This window comes from Columba livia, chromosome 6, assembly GCF_036013475.1.
Source record: "Columba livia isolate bColLiv1 breed racing homer chromosome 6, bColLiv1.pat.W.v2, whole genome shotgun sequence".
NCBI lineage: Eukaryota > Metazoa > Chordata > Aves > Columbiformes > Columbidae > Columba > Columba livia.
In genome coordinates, this window is record NC_088607.1 from 13,186,211 (window position 1) to 13,207,473 (window position 21,263).

At 34.9% G+C, this 21,263-nt stretch overlaps 1 protein-coding gene across 3 annotated transcripts in view; it reads right to left on the reverse strand.

Annotated features, from left to right (window-relative positions):
• Positions 1–21,263, reverse strand: part of SLK (STE20 like kinase) — a 50,459-nt gene that overhangs the window by 22,785 nt on the left and 6,411 nt on the right. For all 3 annotated transcript variants that reach the window (XM_005508544.3, XM_005508542.3, XM_005508543.3), the window contains exons 2-6: positions 6,301–6,465; positions 3,917–3,965; positions 3,018–3,167; positions 663–735; positions 255–449 (exon numbers count right to left, since the gene is read on the reverse strand). In XM_005508544.3, coding sequence (XP_005508601.2) covers positions 255–449; positions 663–735; positions 3,018–3,167; positions 3,917–3,965; positions 6,301–6,465 — 632 coding nt within the window. The remainder of the gene's footprint in view (positions 1–254; positions 450–662; positions 736–3,017; positions 3,168–3,916; positions 3,966–6,300; positions 6,466–21,263) is intronic.

Genomic DNA, 21,263 nt, shown 5'->3' on the forward strand with positions numbered 1-21,263 from the left:
CACAATATTTCAGTATAAAAGCTTCTATATAAAACTATGACAAAAAGACCATTGTCCCAATTATATAGGGAGATACATATGTATGCATGCATGTACAAGCACATATATATAGCATATGTACCTGATTTTATGCATAAAGCTAGTCCTATAAAGTTCTATGCCCGTGAACATAAGTTTAGCAAATATATGACTTGGCATCCCTCATACTCCAAATCTACAAATTGGGGTATGAAAGTCATAAATAAAATACTAACCATTTTGAGGGCTGTGCTAACGTAGGTGGATCAGATTTCGCTATCTTCAGAAGCACTCGCATTGGATTTAATTCGTGATGAGGTGGCTCTATTTGAGCCATTTCTATTAAAGTAATGCCCAGAGACCAAATGTCAGCCTTGTAATCATAAGGCCTGTCTTTAGAGGTCTCGCACATTACTACTTCTGGAGCCATCCTGCAAAGAAAATAATGAAGTACCTGATTATAAAATGCATTCTTATCTGTTCTGAAAAAGGTTCTAAATAGATGAATTCACTGAAGCATTTTAGGAAGCACATTCTACTCTCAATATATTTACACTACATTATGTCAAGCTTGTAATATTAACAACAATGGTAATATTAAGATACTAGTTCATACTAAAATGTTAGCAGAATAGAGAACTTACCAATATGGTGTACCAATAAAAGAATCTCTTCTTTGTATTGTTCTTGTGTTTTTAGCTGATACTCCAAAATCCGCTTAAAGTAAACAGTAAAATGCTATTAACCGGGTGGTAGAAAACATATTATATTTTTATAATTTACAACTGTCTTTTAAAATGTTGTATGTTCCAGATAAAACATTCTGACGTATTAAAACTTCAAGGTGAGATTAAAATATTTGTGTTTTGATAACTGAATGCCAAGGTCCTATAGCATTTTGAAGAACAGATATTGAATAAACATTATTCAATAAAGAATATTCAAACACTGGTAAAAAAAATAATGCTACTGTTGAGTTGTGTGGGGCAACGCTGATACACCTGTTTACTGTAGGAATAAGTGTGTTAAATTATTTTAATTAGAAAAATGATTTCTTTTACCTATGAAAGCTGTCTTCATCAGACATGCCATATTAGCTCTCATTAATTCAACAGCTCATCCAATTTTTAATTTCAGGATTCAAATTCTAATAAGCCTAGGTTTTCCCTTTATCTTATGTGTTTCTTTCCACATGACTTTTCACTTTATATTAAATATCTGAAAGCTCATATATGCACCTTTAATATAACATCCAACCAAAAATGCAATTAATACTGCTTGAGCTCTATAGCACTACAATTCTCACTTAGAAAAAAAAGACGATAATTAAATAAGTGTTTTATCCTTATTATAGATATAACTTTCTTAATGAAGATCTAGAGATTAGAGCAAAAGGACAAAAAGCCATATGTTGCCATCTCTAATCTGTACAAAATTACTTGATGGGCTCAACACTTGAGAAGAATGATTTCACTCTGTGGGAAAAAAAAAGAGCCATCGGTTCAAATGCAAAATCTGAAATCTTGAGGGGCTACAGAAACTGAAATAATAAAACTCAAACTGTTCTAAAAATAAAATGCAATGAAGGAAATTTATTTGCCATTCACATATTTGTAACACAAGGAATTACCCATTTCTTTGTGTACCAGAAGCAAAATATAAATTGTTTAAAAGGAGCAAAACGATCTTTCAAGGCATGCTGTACACTTTTCAAAAGTAAATTTTTTTTTTAGAAATCTTAATTAGCAAACCTGAATACAACACTAAATGTATGTGTGGAAGAAATCTCTCTGTGGTCTGAACTGTAAAGTAGTATCTTGAGTGCCTGCACAGTGCTGTGCATCAGCTACGCTTGATAAAAGCTTAAAATAGTCCCAGTCCACAGGATGAGGAGCCAGGTCATGTGAGGGAAATAAAAAGAACAGAAACATATGATTTCTCTCTGACCGTGAGACTCTTGCTATGATCTGTGATTTGTTTTACAGTAGTATCAAGAAACTAAGATAGTGATTCTATTACATTCATAAATAAGGCCTCTAAGACTCAGTTCATCACTAAATCTTCAGGCTTTCAAGAAAAGCCAGAATAGTAAAGTTACCCGTACTTTGTGGATGAAGAGAAAGACACATGCAAGTATTATATCTACAAGTAATAAATCTGTGCAAGGGAATCCACGCAAAAAGCACAGATAAGCTTAACTGACCAATCTACAAAAGCAGGTTCATAAATATTCTCAGCTTCTTAACAGACACAATGCACTATACCTTGCAGAGACACCACGATTGATACAAGCTAGGTAGCAGATATATTAGTGAATCTGGACAAGTCTTGCTTGCATTTAAAAGGAACATCTGTAGCAAGGCTGGGAATTTATAGTCCCAGTTCACTGTGGTGATCTTTTGATTCTCCTCACCTTTACCCTCTGTGTACTTTACATCCAAAGAATTACAACTAATCACTTATGTCCTGTAGAGAGAAGTGTTTGAAACCTGAACTCAAGCTGATATGTCACAGAACTACGACTTCAGTAGAGCCAAGCTGACAGCCTGTACACATTTGCCCCTGATGAAGCTGTGAACAAAGTAGATCCAATTTCTGTCTTTTCCTAGCTGAATGAAGGGATGCAGTTCACCACCTGCTGTCCTTTTGTCAGTTCTTCATGGAGGAATCCTCATGGATTCCATGCCACATCAGGGGAAAATGTGGATGACTACTTAAATTCAGGTAAAATAACAGGAATCAACAATAGGAAGCTTGTATTAACTTTCTTCCAGACTGTTCTATCTTAATTTCAGTGCAACGAACAATTTAAAAAGGCATGAAAAAACTAAGTGGAGTAGTAAAGATTATTACTTCTCTCCCTTTCAAAAATGGAAGAGACAACAGTACTGATATTTAAGTAGATAAACACTGAACTCTGCCAAACTACAGCCCAAGGAAAACACAACTATAAGGCCTCGCAAGGTTCAGGGAAGGACGTTTACATGCAATCTGCTTACCTAGTTTAATGTCTCCATCTAATGTGAAAAGAATATTGCCAGCTTTTAGATCTCTGTGGATGATCTTATTTTCATGCAAGTAGTTCAATGCTTCTAGTGTCTGTCTGCACACCACTTTGATCTGTGGCTCCGTTAGTGGCCTTTCAAGCTCTACAAGAGACAGAAATAAAGAAAACTTTTTTCCATTTTATAACGTTATATGTTCACAGTAATCAGTATAGAAGTATATGTGAAAAAAATAATCTGTCAAATTCCAAAAATCATATGTCAGAAAAACTTCTATCTTAAAACATTTGTTCCTTTCAGTAAAAATTTCATGCCTTGTACCCAAAACCCTCCTCGTCACAAACTATGTATATCTACCTATATCTGAACTGCAAATAAGCTATACAGTCAGATTGGTTCTTTTGTACAGTAGACCAAGATGGTAAAGACTAAGATCCTTTACTTACTAGTACTAGCTTTCACCTAATTTGTTTCCACAAACACAGAAAAAAACTAACTTTAAGCTTGATGCAATATAAAAAAATTATCACAATATAACTGGGAAAATGGCAGGAGAAGAGGAAGAATGAGATCCTGAAAAGGGCTCATATAGATTATGGTATAACAACAGAGAGCTCCATAAGCATACAAAAACAACTCATCACATTCACTTAAAGGATCAAGACAAAAATGTGTTTTGAAAAGTAAATAAACCCTTGAAAAATGAGATAATCTAATTTAAGAAGTTACAACGTCCATCAATATAGGTCTGAATGCTAATTAAAAAATGCCAACGTTCAACACACATGGCACATTCACCTATTTGCATTTCAAAACAGTATACATGTGAAACAAGTCTTAAAATATAAATTATAGTTTTAAGATATTATTATTATTTGAAACAACTTATTTACCCAACATTACTGCATCTACTGCTCCACCTGCACAAAATTCGATCAGGATCTGCATATAAACAAAAGAACACACAAATTACAAATTAAATAGTTCTGCTGAACTGAAGCATTTATGAAGGAAGCTTTATTGGGACACTTGAGTTTCAGACTATTTAGCCTTGACCAATTATTTCACTAGCCTCTGCAAAATATTGGTACTGTTACCCACTAAAAGTAGGTCTGTGCTGCTCAAGCAAATGATTTGAAAAATGCTTGGAGATCCTCACACAAAAGTCTTAATCCAAAGAGAAAATTGCATAATAAAACTTATAAAACATGATGAAGCATCTTGAATCTGGCTCATTGTAATGTGATTTACATAATCCCTGCAAACTCATTTCTCAATTATTAAACTGTACTTCTACAGTATTATCTCTGACTGAAAAGTCCAAGGTAAGAGCTACGTGATTTCCCAGTAGCAAACGTTATCTCCTCTACTGTTTCAGATTGGATGGAAATATATGAAAATATGGAAAAATACCCTTAAAAGTTACAGAAAACAAGTAAATTCTGATGTTTACATTAATTTTCCTCCATTTTCATTGACACTTACAAAACATTAAGACCTTTATCCCAGAATCTAATAATACCAGAACAATTCCATCTCCAGTTCTCAGTTTCCATTTGAAACAAAAATAAACTGCAACTATTTGGGGGCACAAACTATGCTGGCATGTAAGACAGAAAGAGCATACACAAAGGAGAAAGAGAGTAAACAAAGGAAAGGCAGAGAGCAAGAATGAAGAAAGGCCATCCAAGACTGACACCTCACTCTTCTGTGTTTTTCTTCTTTAATTTGAACTTTAAACATTAAATCATAATATTCAGTCTGACAGCTAAAAAGTTTTTTCTTGTCAGAATCCTAACAGTCACTATTCTGGAAAATAATATATCAATTTTTTCCTTTAGAGTACTTTTAAAATCAGGGCCTAACTACCCATAAAAGAGGAAACTTCAAATTATACCTTATACCGTATCATATATATACCACTTATGTTACGTATTACTTCAAATTACTATTATAAGTACTCCTCACAACAATGGTACTAACAAACGTATTATATAATGCAACTCTTTGTAAATCCTTTAAACCACTATTCCATTTACATGCTTCTGCATATCTAATGCCAAGTCAGTTAAGTGTGGGAAATCGTAAATAATTTCTTTCTCTAAAATTTGCTGTTTGATCTGATAATCTGACAAAGGCCTCTTAGGTAGAGAAACTCTTTCTAAAACTGGAAAGCAAAACCATATTTTAAGTGCAAATATCATTATTTTCTTTTTTCCTCCACTAAATTCTGTTTACTTACCACATCATTATAGCCTTCCCTTTGCTGCTTTCATGCCTCTGCATTTCACTGTAACTACATATCTACTATTTTATTTTAAAACTACTTACTCCTATCTTTATTCTGCCAGTGAAGCCTATCCCCTCGCTTTCACATTCTGCCTTTGTGCATACTTGCTTCCATGCTGACCTTTATGCATGGAAATTTTTGCACTATTCCACTGTTTTATACAATATCATTTTACTCTGCATTCAGATCACACCAAGTTTTCACAAAGCTTATAAAAGTAAATCTATATCAGGAAACATGTAATTACATTTCCATTCTTTTCATGCTTAAAGAATAAAGCATATTTACAGGACTCCACGGAAATTTTATTTTACTTGGTTTTGATATCTCTTAATTATGTTCTTTTTTTAAAAAGAAAGTATTCTTTTTAAAATTCAAAAATTACATATAAATATTGCATTGTATCACCTCAAAGAAAGAAATGTATTGTCATAGCTAAAGCTATTCTGTGCACAGAATATAGCAGAAGAGTGACGTATAGCATGTATGTCCACTACACTTCTATGTCCAAACATGTAGATTTTAAGTAACTTATTTATAGTTCAAGTCCTGGTAAACTGTCCTTCCTGGAAGTACCAATGAGTTCACTTGTATCTAAAATGCACACTTCACAGGCTGACCTTTTCAGCTATGGATACTGAGCCTCACCCTAAACTGTGCTGATAAAATTAAAATCAGAGTCCTGCTGTTACAAATAAGCACTAAGACCTCTCTCTACTCACAAAAATGAACTCCTAATTTCCAAATTATAGATTCAATCTCCTGACCAAATGACTCAGTGTAGCTCAATTTTACAGTGAAAATTTCCTAAAAGTCATACTCATGATTTACAAATTCATTATGAAACTGAATAGTTATCGCAATAGTGATGGCCAAGAAGAAAGGTGATTCATAAATGATATTTTAATAAAGCCAAGGAAAAAAAAAAAGTCATTTTAATAACCTTTTGAAGTAAGTAAAAGCATTTAGAGAAGAAAAAATACCTACCCACAGATTGTTTTCATAGTAGAAAGCGTCTAGTAGCTTAACAATATTAGGATGGTCACAGGATGCTAAAATATCAATCTCAACCATGTAATCTTCAAGTTCTTCTTCTGATTTAGTATCAATCACCTTTGCAGCTGCCAGTACTTTTGTTTCTTTGTTCTGAGCCTACAAAAGAAAAGTCAAAACAAAGATGTATGTGAATTTCAACAGATAATTGTCACCAGAAAAAAAAAAAACCACCACCAAAACACCCTCTCGACATTTCTGTACTATTTTCCTGCCTCTAGTTTGCTTCTCTAGAAAATTAAAATACTTGCATATTAAAGACTAGATAAATTATAGCAGAAAAGGGATTGAATAACTTTTCTCAAGGTCACAAAACAATAGAAGACAGGAATATAAAAATAGGTAATTCTGGTCACATTCTTTAAACCATCGTGCAGTCAATAGCTTAGGGTCACTACTATTTTGTACTCCTAAGATGAACTTCTGTGTTGCTCCTCAATAAACAATCTATTAACACTTGGCAAGGAATATTAAGCAGCTTCCACCCTCTCATTTCTCACTGTCCATTCTTGCCCTTCTGATGCTCCCCACGTTGTGGCAGCGCAGCTGTTCACAAAGCCACGCAGAAAACCAGATCCCCTACCAGTAATCAGGAGGTTACACGGTTCTTCAGCCAGGGCCTGTATTCTAAGTCCAATGTTAAAAAGCTGCCAAGCCATCATTAACTTGTCTGGGCATTTTACTCTCCTTGCTTCAGAAGTCTAGGAGCACCTCCAGAGATGGCTACTCATTGAAGTTGCCCACGCTGAAAATGCTACCACAGCCTGTACTTTATTACCTCTTATGTTCCAGTTTGAACCCATTACCCCTTGTCCTATCACTGGTTGTCACCAAGAAGGTTACGTTTGAAGGAATACCACGACTTGGAATTCAGTAAGCTCTAAACAAGAAGGTATATTTTCTCAAGCCATCATAGAAACTCGAGTTTGTCAAGGCATTTCCACTGGTTACCTTTTGCCTCTGAATAAATGAAGCTGAGGACTGAAGTCTACTTCACCAATTACAAATGAAGATAATGAAGAAAAGGCCTAGATTTCCTCCACCTAGCTTTAGACATTCAAATGAAGTTAAATGAGAAGCAGGGACACACAGGCTCTCTTCAAAGCAGCAAAAGAGAACCTGCAGGGGCAATTCTGACTCCTGAGGTGAAGCATCACAAGCTCACTGGTCCTGTCTCTGCTGGTATGGCTGTTGCAGGGGCATCTTGGCCCCAAACCCAGTTGAGATGAACCCAGGACAGGACACAGCAAGAATCCCAAAACCTGACTTTGGTCATCTACTCTTGTTATACTATTATCAGACAAAAGCTGTAAAAACAGCAAGTAAGAATTCTGAAGAATTATTTCCAAGGTCTAAATATTATTACCTTCACAGCCATAAATAATTCTCTCAATGTGGCAAAAGAGAATGAATTATTTGAGACAGATGTTCATAGAATCATTTTGGTTGGAAAAGACCCTCAGGATGATCAAGTCCAACCATAACCTAACTCTAGCACTAAACCATGTCCCTAAGAACCTCACCTACATGTCTCTTAAACACCTCCAGGTGACTCCACCACTTCCCTGGGCAGCCTGTTCCATTGCTTCACAACCCTTTGTGTGAAGAATTTTTCTCGTAATATCCAATCTGAACCTGCCCTGGCACAACCTGCAGCCATTTCCTCTCATCCTGTCACTTGCTACTTGGGAGAAGAGACCAAGCAGTAACAGCAAAACACACTTAAAAAGCTCAATCAGCCAGGACTATACTTATGCCAAGGGCATAAATTTTGTGATACACATGTAACATTTATTTTTATCTCAATATTTTTTGCTAAACAAAAAAACAACCAACCTTCCCAACTGTAATATTTGCCCTCCCATTTTCAACAACAAAGATAAGGGATCTGTATAACATTATTTGAAAACAAACTACTAGGTACACATTGTAATACACATTGTAATAACAATAAGAAAAAGGTCTGTTTAGTAACACAAATATCATTTGTTTTGGTTTCATGTTTTATAGCAGGAATGAAAGACCAAACTTCCTATTGTAGAGCTGCACTGTAAATTAAACATGAAAGGTGAAACAGATGTCTGACTCCACAACCAAACTAGACTTGGTAGTTTTATATGTGCAGAAAAATGGTTGTTAAAGCATCTTTCTAAAGAATTCAAATATGATCTGTAAATTTACTTTTTTGAAACATGCATGGGCACATACTCACCACTGTACCTTACAAGATGAATACTTAAAACAAAATCTGAAATTCATCTTTACACAAATTTGCACGTAAATCATATAATGGTAATAACCTTTTGTTTAAATAAAACTTTTTAAATCTTCTTCATAAGGTAAGAGTAACAAATGTTACTGTTTTCAGATTCAGTTTCACCTTTGAGAGAGAGAGGCATTGGTAAATCAGCATGCATGCATCATTACATGCTAAGGAGTTTGCTGCATTTACAGCATATATTGCTTTTTTTTCTATTGACAGACTATTTTGTATTTTGATTTTTCCCAGATCCTTTTGCTTGAAGTAACTAGAAATCTGCTTTGAATAAGTTTACTTTATTTCTTCCTTGTGGTAGCTCTATTAAAACACCTCATTAAAACTCGAAAGTCATTACAGAGACAGTATGATTATCTTTATGAGCATCTTAACAATTATAAACAAAGCAAATGTTAGCCTTTGTTCTGACTTGAGATAGTAAAATTTTGTAGGTCTAGATCCAGACTTTTCTTCCAAATCTTAAAAGAATAAAGCTGCAGAATAAGCATGTTTCCACTGGGTATTTCTGAAGACTGATAAAACATTTTAAGTATATATGAAGTTACACCTGAAAATTTAAAAAAAAAAAAAAAAATATATATATATATTTTAAACATTATTTTAAAAGATCTTTTTGAATAAGACATTATTCATCTCCACCCTACAATGCACTCCATAATAAATACCCATCTGTGAGACTTACTTTAAGAAGTATGAAAGAAGTACGCTCTTTTGAACTGTGTAGGAAAGGATTTTACTGTTCGTGCCTAAGATTTACACAGCGCTGTATTGTATGGAGAAAAAACAAAAACAACACAACCTCTGGATGAAGAGGAACAAAAAACATTTATAGCTTTGTGTGGGCATGTTTGTTTTTTCTAGACTTTGACTGAAGTGTTTCTTCTGCCACAAAACAGTCTCCAAAGGACCAAAATGTTAGTGTGGATGCAGTCTTGATTTGCATATACTCATTCTGCAATTGGGTACATGAACACTTAAAGTCAAATAACCATCCATGTTACTCAAAGGTTCTGCCCTTTCAAAATATGTCCCGTATCAGTAGCCCAGCAATTTATTCCTATATTTTACCTCCCAACTACCAGTTCAAGTTATTCCAAACACTCTGCTTAAATACATTTGATTCTCCTTCCACGACAGGTGATTTATGCTTCAGTCCTATGCTAAGAAATCCAAACTGGCATCTTCAGTGGTTATGGTTCAATCCTACCTCATGCAGAGACAAGGAACAGGGGAGAAAGATTTTCTTTCTTTGCATTAACAAAATTGGATCTTTTCAAAAGATTCTTACACAATCAGTGAAAACTGAATTGGAATAACTAATTCCCCCAAGATCTGACTAATGCAATTAACTATTACATGCAACAATACATAAATATTGCAATCTTTCCACCAACACTTCTGTTTGGATTATAAAATTAAGGTTACTGCAGCAAACATTAACTTACAGAGAGATAATATGTACAAGGGGATGCCAAACTATGTGTTACAGCATGGTTCTTGCAATGGATAGCACAATCTCATTAGCAGAAAATGCACAGAAAAATACTCTTATTCTTCAAATTCTAAGATAAAATACTTTTAGAAAGATGGATTGCAGGTTTACATAGAATAAATATGATCTTGTAAATCAGAACTTGCAAATTGCTTCCTCTCTGAACCCAAATCCCTCACACTAAAATGGCAATGACATCTAATGCACAAAAATATTGTAAACATTTGAAAACACATCCGTATGAGAAAGAAGAATAACCCATTCTACACAAAACTAAGAACTAGAGTATGTGAAATCAGTGACTCCTCCGTATCAGTCCTAGAGTTTTATACAGTATCATATATTCAAATATAAGTTCCAGAGCCAAAAGCTTTGCGAAGAGCCTGATAGCAGAATATTAAAAGGCAGGTTTACTGTCTGGGCACTCAGCCAAGAAGCTGCATATTCCCAGCCATGGACAGCAGGGAGAGCTGAGCCTCTGTTCCAGCGTAACAGGATTACAGCTCAGAGATAACTCATAGCCTTTCATCTTTAGATGACCAATATGAAGTTTCAGCCTTGGTTGTGAGGAACTGTTTCCCATCACCAACAAATGTTTTCTTCCTAGCCACGCAGCTCTCCTCCTGCAATGCAGCATGGAGACGTCTGAAAACTAAACACTGTTTTACCACTGCCCAAAGTTAAGTATGTCCCTTCATCTCTTGTTCAGCCAACCGGAAACAAAGCTGAGATACAAGACAGAAAATGGTTCATCACCTTTCTTCCTGATGCCTGATCTCTTCTGAGATGTTATATAACCCCCCTGTGCGCTTTGCAGGCAGCAAAACAAATCAATTAAGCAGCTTTTCCTTTCTGACTCATTCTTCTCAACAAAACTATAGCCATTATGATGGATCATCAAGCTTGCCAGAAAGTGAAAAATATGTGTGTCCCTATTCAGCAAGAGATGGTTTTGCATGTAAAAAGCAACACTTTTGTGTAAACCTGGAACTGTCAAATCTAGCTCCATCTATGCCTTCTGATGATGTCTGAGTAATCCATACAGAAAAACTGTCCTTGTACAACACAAAGGCAAGAGCTGTTTCTCAGAGCTATCTGAAAGCAGTACATCTCAGGTTTTCTTAAACATATGAATCAAGGAAAAAAAGATGCTGTAATTTCAGATTTTAACAGCCTGGTCAAATAAATCTGTAAGAAGTGGTGTGGCCTACCGGACTTCCTTTTTGTATTATTTTACTATACCATATTTAACACTGTACTGTGCATTTTGAAACTGTTCAAACTTCTTTGCAAAACATGGAAAACTGTTCTTTATTAACGAATTTCAGGAAAAACAAAACAAAACTATTTTAATCGGTTAAAATGAAGCATTAATTCTAACCTTGAATGTTGAGAAATGTAATTAAAAGTACCAGTTTGAATTCAAGAACAAATAGCTACCTCTGCAATATTAAACCACAATTTTTACAATAAATCACAAGTTGGACCAATGAAGGAGATTGTAACCTCCACGTGTTTCTGGACTTTAAGATGAACCACACATTTCCAATAAATTATGTTACTCTGTACCAGTCTTCACTGTACAATGTTTGAAAATTTATTAGTAATAAAAAAACCACTATATAGAATTTCCATTTTTTTTTAATTACACACATGGTTGGTCCAAGGAACTAGAAGCCAGCTGACTTCAGTTAACCTGCTAAAACTTGTTGAAATGACGGTTACAAAAGAACTATGCAGAAGATAACGAAAAGATAGTATCTACCGTAGAGGTTGATACACCCTTACACTACAGCTGATCAGCCAAAATTTTTCCCTGCCTGCACAACGTATCATATCAACCTACAATACAGTTTCTTGTACATAATAAATGTTTAATGCCAGAGGAAAAAATACTGAAATAAAAATGCAGATAACAGTGCCTCTATTTCCTACGAGCAAATACCAAGAAAGTGAAGTGCAGAGTTCAACTTGGACTACAGAAGCACATCTGTATGGTCCTGTGGTCGGGGCCGCCTTTGTGGCTCTACCAGTTTTGGAGCAGTTTCCATGACAACTTCACCCTTTTAACATTATCGTTGTACTTCGTACTTATTGTGGTTCTTCCACTGCCTCCACAGTTGGTTTCTGAGGATTCCACAAGTTATTTTGGGGACTGGTATGGAATATAATTGCCATGTTTAACTTCATTATTCCCTTTATGTATTTTCATTAATTCTGTGGTGTTTTGCATACTAGCTAAGCAGAGTTCCCATCCCGAGTCACACACTGTGTCACTGAAATCCAAAGGAATATTTATACACATATCTGAAGAGTACCAGGGCTGGACTGGCAAATACGTGCAAAGTAACTGAAACGGTCCTTTAGAGGGAACTTAACAGAGGAGATTCTACCAGATTTCAGCACCATTCTTCTTACTTAAGCAAATTTATTTTAAAAAAAAAAAAAAGTAAACATCAGCAAGAAAATATTCAAAATACGCTATGCTGTTTTATAACAACACATTTTTATTTTCCCCTCTATTGTTATATGATAGCTGACACAAAAGCAACATCGAAAACCAGGTGACAATATAGGGAAAACATGCAAATAAAGCATTCGGTGGCATTGGAGACGTAAATGCAAAGGACTGGTATTTTTTTTTCCTCAAATTCAGCTACAACAACTGTACATACTACTTGCAAAAGCAGCATTAAAATACACAATTCTGCATTACAATCAACTCCTATAATTGAGAAGGAGAAGGTGTGACAAATTAAGATTTATCCCTGCAGTGCTAAGCTGCTTTGCCAGTATCTTTCAACTGCAGAGGACACAAAAGTTGCCAGCAGAGATTTGCTCCATTTTATCCAGCATCAGACAATGTCAGCCCCAAACTGACCTATGAGTTCCCAGGAAAGACAGCCCAGTGTATCTTCTTCCTGAATTACAGATACCCTACAGTTATAGGTTGACTCTTTTGTCATTAGGAAAAAAACAAAACAAAACAAAACAAACAATGTTTACTGCTTATTCATTTACAAGTTTTTTAGTGACTACAGCTTAAAATTAAGTCTTTATTCCAGAAATAAACACACATTTATTCCAGATGACAAAAATAATGCTTCCAAGAAAATTATATCAAAAAAACATTTTTTTTATTAAACAATTTCGAATTCTAGCTGTTCATTAGAATTACTTTTAAGACAACCAACAAGCCAGAGCTGACGCTGTCTCCAGACTCTTGTTTTTTCAGAAAGGTAACATGCTGCCGGGTTGACAGTTGAGAATTTCATTATTTGCTCTTGATAATTTTATTAATTGTTCGAACACAAGACTTAAGAAACCTTTGATTCCTCTACCTGGGAAGATTCAATATTATATCTTGCTTCTAGTCATTTAACATCTGTAACAGTGCTTCAGTTCATTTGAGATGAGATTTCTTTCAGCAACACTGAAGCTCACTCAGAGAGCCAGTGTTCCTCCTGCGAACATCTTTTCCCAGGGAGACATCGGGAGCTGTAAAACTGAACTCCGTCAATTTTTGCAAACAGATGTGTCACAGAGCCCTTTGGCTTCATGTAGCATTAAGTAATTTTGTTTACTAGCACTTTAGAGACTACATAGTGCACATTCACAGATGTGCACATATCCATGTAGATTTTTTTATTTTTTATTTTTTAAATAAAGTGTTCTTCCTTATTCTGTTCCTTGGAGCTAGGTTACAGAACAAAATTGGGATTTCCTGTGCCCAGAGCCTTTGGCCAGATCAGATGTCAGATGGCTACAGCTGATGGCTACAGCTGTTTGCTGACCCAGCACAGCTATTCGTGTATAACAAAACAAAAACAAAAAAAGCGCCATCTGACTTAGGCGTAGAAAATTCTGTCTTTCCAAACTGTAAATGAACAAGTCAACAAAAATAAAGAAAAATTACAATTTCTTTGGACTTTAAGAACCCTTAAACAAAGGCCTTCTGACACGTTACTAGGGAAACTACATAGTCATAGAAATGAAATGTTCCACAGTCATTAAGTTTAAAAAAACTTGCTGTCAAAAAAGTAAAGAATATCATTAAAAGCTCTGCATTTCATAGAGCAGAAGGAAGGCATTTAAGGACCTGTACTAAGACAATTTATACTATGTATTTACTGTAGATTATAGGATGTAAGAGATGTAACTCAACTGTCATTTAAAGTGTATACATGTTACTAGCTCAAAAATATGGGCAGTTTGGGAAAAGGTATTATTTGATACTGCAATGTGAACCATATTCAAGACTTGCAATGAGCACAACTAAATAGCCAGAGGGGAAAGATTAAATGAAACAAGATGAAGCATTATCACCACATTTAATTCTTTGTCTTGCTAAAAATGGAAAATAAATGAAGTATACTTCACATATTTTAAGGGAAACTATATAAGCCACTTAAGATTCAGTATTTTAGAAAAAGACGCAGGTGTAACCGTAAACGCTGACTACATCAATACCACATTAAAACTGGCAACAGCTCTTGCAAAACTATCAAACCATATATTCTGTTGCTCCACACATACCCTAATCCAAGATGAAACTTCCTCTGGTTTTGAAGTAACAAAAAAGGAAGTAGACTCACTTTTAACAGCTTTCATAAAAAAGCTGTACAACATCATCTGTTTTTTAAGTAAAATTGTTATAGAAACCAATTAATACTCTCTTTATGGTATTAGTATATTTGTAAAAGAATGGGCATTTTAGAATTCTAGAGGGAAGTTACTGCATCCTCATTAAGACAATCTAACAGAAACCAACTGCAAAGACAGCAACAACAATAAATCAGTATAATTAAGCCAGTGTCTTTCAATTCTCTGTAAAGTTACTTACAAGTCTGTTCTACAATGAACTTTATTAATTACAAAATTCACTATGATAATTTATGTTATTTAATGCTGTTACAGTCTGTGACTTGCCAGTAAATTTCTTGGGAGTTCTAAGTAATGACCCTAAAGCTACATATCATCTCATGGAAAGCCAAGTGGAATCTTCCAACAAGTGTTAGAAGGGTTGCCTCACATACAGGTTATAACTGACCTCGCTATCTTCATACTGCAAGTGTGACATCTCAAGAAAACTGGCTGTTCAAGTGCCACAAAAATAGCCTCTTGGGTTCTGTGAGTATTCATATTCGGCACAGTGGTGGAACATGTTGCTTCCGATGTTGCCTTTCAGATTAGCTGTTTGTATTGTTGGCTTTTCTTTTTTTGTGGTTTTTTTTTTTTAATTTTTTTAATTGATGAATTTAAACAACTAAACAATTCAGAAAGCTGACTACTTTGAGAAGCTATATGAATGCCAACCTTATTATCCATCAGCCAATTCCAAGCAAAATTTTAGTTTAGAAGTATGTTGCTGATGATAGTATTTTAAAAATTCTGATATGTTTTTGCACTTGCCATTTCCCATTTTACTGATTAGTGTAATTCATTCAGAATTTACCTAATATGCTAGTGATAAATACAAATGGCTGTAGGAGTAATTGCATTACTTGATAAAATTATTAAAACCAAATCTAGATAAACAAATCGAGATAAAACACTAACTGTCTTTGCAGAGCTTATTGCACAAAATAAGCTAAGGGAAAACAGTTGCTTTGCTCAGACTTTTGCAACTAATTAACTCATAAGCTTCTATCAGTAAAAGATTTTCATGCAATGCAGGAACAATGTTCTTCCTCTAACAAAACTGACTAATATCATGATAAAGCTAAACACTGCAAAGAGTTAAACACACAAGACGTTCAAGAGGAAGTACTGATCTTGTCTCTTAAAAGTGTGGCAATGTTACTTTTAATGGAATTATGAAAGCTTAATTCTGCCCATGTCTCCAAGAACTGACAGCAATGAGAACATACCAGCATAGCTGTTAGAGATGAAGTAGTTTTCTCTTTGACAAGACTTCCCCCTTTCTCCTACTCCTCATTTTCTCTCATGTTTATTTTTTTATTCTTTTACTGGTCTGAAGGGTTTTTGAAGACTTTTTTGTTGTGTATTTGTATAGGGAGTTGGAATGCTGAATTCCATTCCTTTTGGAAAATTATCTAAGCCATTTCTTGCTTCAAAACACTCTGCTCCCTCTGAAATTCAATTCCGTTTCTGTACTTTCTTCATATGGATAAATATAGTGCCAAATAAGAAGTCTTACAAAATTTTCATTCTTTTCTAGCAGTTATGTAGCATACCTAAAGTAAAGAATCACCACCTGAAAAAACTTCGAACACAAGCTTTTAGTAAATTTCCAATTAAAGATATGTCTGCCTAGCAGAATTATTCTAGTGTGGATGTCAGTGATGCAAAGGGACAGAATTACAGGCTGATAACGCCAACAACATCATTTAGCAAAACTGCCTTTTTATTTGTACTGTTGCTAACAGAAGATGATTTATACAACAGAAGTATGTCTACTTTTTCTTTTGTCCTGACAAAATGCATTTATCTGACATACCTTAACAACTTCGGAATATCAATATGCCACCTTGATGCTTCCCTTTTATAGCCGTTCAAGCCAGTGCTGACACCGTCCTGTAATTTTTCCTGTATATCAGCACTGTCACTTGTCTGGCCCTCCCATGAGCTGGTCTGGGAAGCCAAGAAGATTACATGTACAATCAGCTTTTGGGGGGTTTAGTTTCTTGAACCAGAACATCATCGGGTTGGCAAGCACCAGAGCTGTCACCAAGAAAGAGGCGGGAAAAGGCCAGAGTTCTGGCTTCACTGACTTGCATTGTCAGAAACTGCTGCAGAAAACAATGAAGGTAAAGACCCAGCCACTCATCATTCAGATGTTGCTTCTGTACTTATTAAAGCTATTGAAACGAACCACTTGTGACATGTTATTGACTGTTTCACTTAGCATCACAGTTCCATACTATTTTAGCACTTTTCAGAGATTCAAAAGTATCTTCTTCGTATTGCACTGGCTCAAAGGTGAGTTTCCATGATGGGTCACTAAAGACTAAGAAGTTACAACAGTATCAATAAACATTGAAATGGACCTCACAAATATGAGAGTTAACAAGTCTGTACACTAGCTCTTTTATATTTCACTTTTACACAGTAGGGTAATATGCTAACCAGAACATATAAGTTTGCTGCTAAGAGACAGTTTAAAGTTCTTGCTACAGTCAAAATCAAAGGAGGCATTTTCAGGCACCCCAGCTATCCCTGTCAATCAATAGGAAACCCTTAACAGTATTCTTGTCTATATGGTGATCCTTAAGCTTTCAGATTTACCACCCTAGAGAGATGAAAAATAGCAAACAGTGCTTCTTTCTTTCAAGTTACTTATAAACTCAGTTAGCGTGTCTTCAAGAGTAGCAAAAACTAGTTGGAAAGGGTGAAAGAGTGAAAACAAGACTGGCTTAACCCTACGAGTACCCATTTCTCTGCATCACTGGAGTGATTTGAGTGCATTCCTGTTCAGATTCTTCTGACTATATTTCCCAGTGACGACCACAGTTCACAGTTTTCATGGTGTAATGTAGTTACACAGCTGGTTCTGACCCATGACTATTCAGCACTGAAAAACAGAACGGTTTGTCTGAATAGTGAGCTGAAATATTCGTTGTATCTGCAGAAGTTCAGTAAGAGGATGAGAGAAGGACAATTACAATTATTAAAGGGTCAAGCAGTTGTCTTAAAAACAGACTAAAAAGGCTGGGCCTCTTCAATTCAAACAGGAAAAGCTGAAGGTGCGGCAGGAACATGACTGAACTTTACAAAATAAAAAGGCAGTATATGAATTGAATAAAGCTTGATTGAGACAAAGGCTGTGAAGGAGATGAGGGTTTACTGCAACATGTGAATTCTTCCTGAAGCACTCAACTGACATTTCTCCATTATGGTTTTCCTGCCTTCTGATTACAAAGTTTTAACTCTTTTCCTAGTAAAGTACTGCTTAGAAATACAAGTGATAAGTCATCCTCTGTAATGTGAAATCTAGACATGTGCTAGAGAAAAGCTTTGGTTTTACAGCATAAATCTGTATCAGGAGAACCATTGCCTACAAGATAAAGAAAATAAATTCCAATACAAAAAGTCTTGCCAAGTTATTACTGTATCATTAAGAAAGTTACAGTAACTTCCCTTGAACACTGTTTTCTGAATCATGGTTATGACTAAACATTTCTAGACACAAAACCCAGTTCCTTAAAGTCCTCCTTAAACAAGAAATCTCAGACAGATCTGAAATGCTGTCCAATGAGATATGAAGAAAGTAAAGGGACAGTCTTCTCCAATTCAAGGACACGCTAGATGGATTCAAAAACGATTCTGCCTTCGCACGGTGATTCACCATTGCTTTCATACTGAGTACAACAGTTTGATGTAGGCACAATTCAAGTTCTAGGGTAACAGTTCCCCCCAAAACTTCAGCAGACTGTACAGTTGCCATTCTACTCTCTGCTTACCCACTAATTTTGAATAGCTGCAGTAATACAACTTTAGAAAAATTATTTCTGAGACTAATGAAGTCCCCTCTTTTGTTATGGCCTCCTGCAGTTTCAGATTTTCTGAGACAACAGAGATCAGTTTTTAAGAATGACACTTTATGGTAACAGTCAGTCCTCTCCAGTAAGGAGAGACTTAGCAAATTTTAAATGCTAATCAAGAAATTGATTTGGCTGTTGTAGTACAATCCTACTTTTTCAGTTCTTCATATTCTTTTCCATAGGAAAGTCAGTAAAAATTAAAAAAATCCTATCATAGAACTGCATGCTTCAGGTAATCAGAACCTCCTTAAAGCCAGATTTTGGGTGGAACTTGATTCAAGCAGGAATCTATGCTTCAGCAATTTCTTACTCTGGGTATATGTAATTAATAAATAGAAAATAGCTCAAAAATATAAACATGGCTATGTAAAGGGGGAAAAGTTTGTGTCTTTTTCTTAGCTCATGCTTAGCTGGTTCATGCTTAGCTGGTTTATGTTACTCCCTGTATAAACACATGCAATTCCACAGAATAATGCAAGGCAGTCAATCCAGGAGACCAGAAATAAAAAAGAAAAATCTATAAATTTAATATTGTAACTTGCTTTTACACACATTTAGAACTGCTTTTATGCCCTCCTAAAATCAAATATGATAGCATAAGCGGGTACATTACATACATGAAGAATCTTCTATTACTATTTTATTGTTAATTTTTTGCTTTAGGTAAATCTGCTGCTACACGTACTTTAGTTTGTTTGTATCATGAACGTAGAGCATATTCAATAGAAAATTTGAAATGTAAATCGAAACCTAACATTAACAGTAAATTTTTAATTTCTTGTTGAAGTATGAATATCATTGCAGAGGGGTTTGAGGTAGCCTACTAGCTTTTATAGAATATTACTTACGCAATTTTTATTGCTTGACATCCTTCAAACATATTCTGCAAATACAAGGCCTTCCTTCTCTCTAAAAAGATTCTTTTCTATTTCTGAGTGGAAAAAAATGTGTTTCCACATGACATATGAGAGACATATTTGACAGTTAAAATTTCTTTCAAGCATTCCATACAGTAATCATGTTATAAAGCCATTAAAAATGACACAGAGGGAGTTAAAATATGTATTTTACCTGGGTTTGGAGAAAAAGTATAAAACATCATTAATTTTTTACTCTGTGTTATTAATTCAGCCTGCTTTGTTTTCTAACTGAATATTTCGTGGCTTTTCCACCACTAAACATTGAAAACTGGAACAATCCAAACAGTATCAAATTAAAAGATCGTACAGGCGTTGTATTTGAGTAATTTGGCAGCTACTGTGAAGCAAGACAATAGGCAAAAGAGGCAAGACAATACGAATTTGTCAATTCTGTGTGTAATCTGATTATAATTAAAGGTTATTGGGGAAGCACAAAGAAACAAAAACCAAAAAAAGTATTCATAAATGACACTTCAGGCAGCAGGATCTCAAGGAATGCATTTAATATCTCAAAACAGAGCTTAATTACATCTTGCCTCTTTTACAGACACAACTGTCATTGAAGGAGAATGATGTTTATTATCTGAAAAGATTCTGAAAACATGTGAACTACTGCTCTGCAACTATGGCACGTATTAGTGCTTGGAGGATTGTCTTACTGGAGGACCATTTCCCTGTCAAAGATAAAGCTCAAAAGGTTTAACCAATTTGTCTAAAAAAAACCTGTTAAAAAAACACCAGGACAGTACCACAAAGATTTTTTTTTAGCTCCTTCATCAGAATTATTTAATTAAATAGACTGCATCTGACTTAGATACGAAGAATTATTTCATTAAGTTAGAACAGCTTAAATAAGCTTCGTTCTGTATTCTATTTGACAACATTTAACTCCAGACAAGAAACCATCAGTCCAAGCTCTTAAACAAATATAATAGATAGCTAAGAAATATGAAATATCAGATGATATGAAAAAAATGAAGTTACATAAACACAGATAAATAAAATTAAATAACAATTTCCTATTTACTTAGAGTTTTAAACGGTTTATATAACTGTGCTCACACCTTGGAAAAGATGACTGCCTTACCAAGGGGTGATCATGAGTCTTCTATATTTATACTCTACAAACTTGTCTGCAGTTTTAATCCTGAATGCAACAGACAGACAATATATGACTCATAAGTTGAGTATTGTGATACTGATTTTAAGCCAAGTGACTTAAAGATGTCCAAAAAGTAAGACACAAAATGTGTGCTATTCCTTCTTCTTTAGAATATTTCCTTGCTACAAACAACATGGAAAAGAGATGTTACTTTCTGCAAATAGCCATTTAAAACAAGAAAATTATCTGAGTTTACAATCTAAAGATGCCTTTCTTGCACTACCAGTTTCTTAGAAAATTTAAGAGTGACAATAGGTGTAAAGAGCTCTGTAAAGCTTTCCCAGGGTTTGACACAGTGATACTGCCCTTTCCTTATCTGGTATCTTCAACACACTAAAACTGCAATAGTGTGAAAATAAAGATAACATTATAGAGCAACTCACCAAGCTGATCAGCAAGACTAAAATCATTTGTCTCATTTTCAGCTAGAGCATACACAGCAGCCCTAAAATACTCAGGCTACTTTTACAGAAATGACTGTTCTTAGCAAGCATTAGGTAAAGTTTTAGTTTTATTTTAATTAGACTAAACATTTAAAACT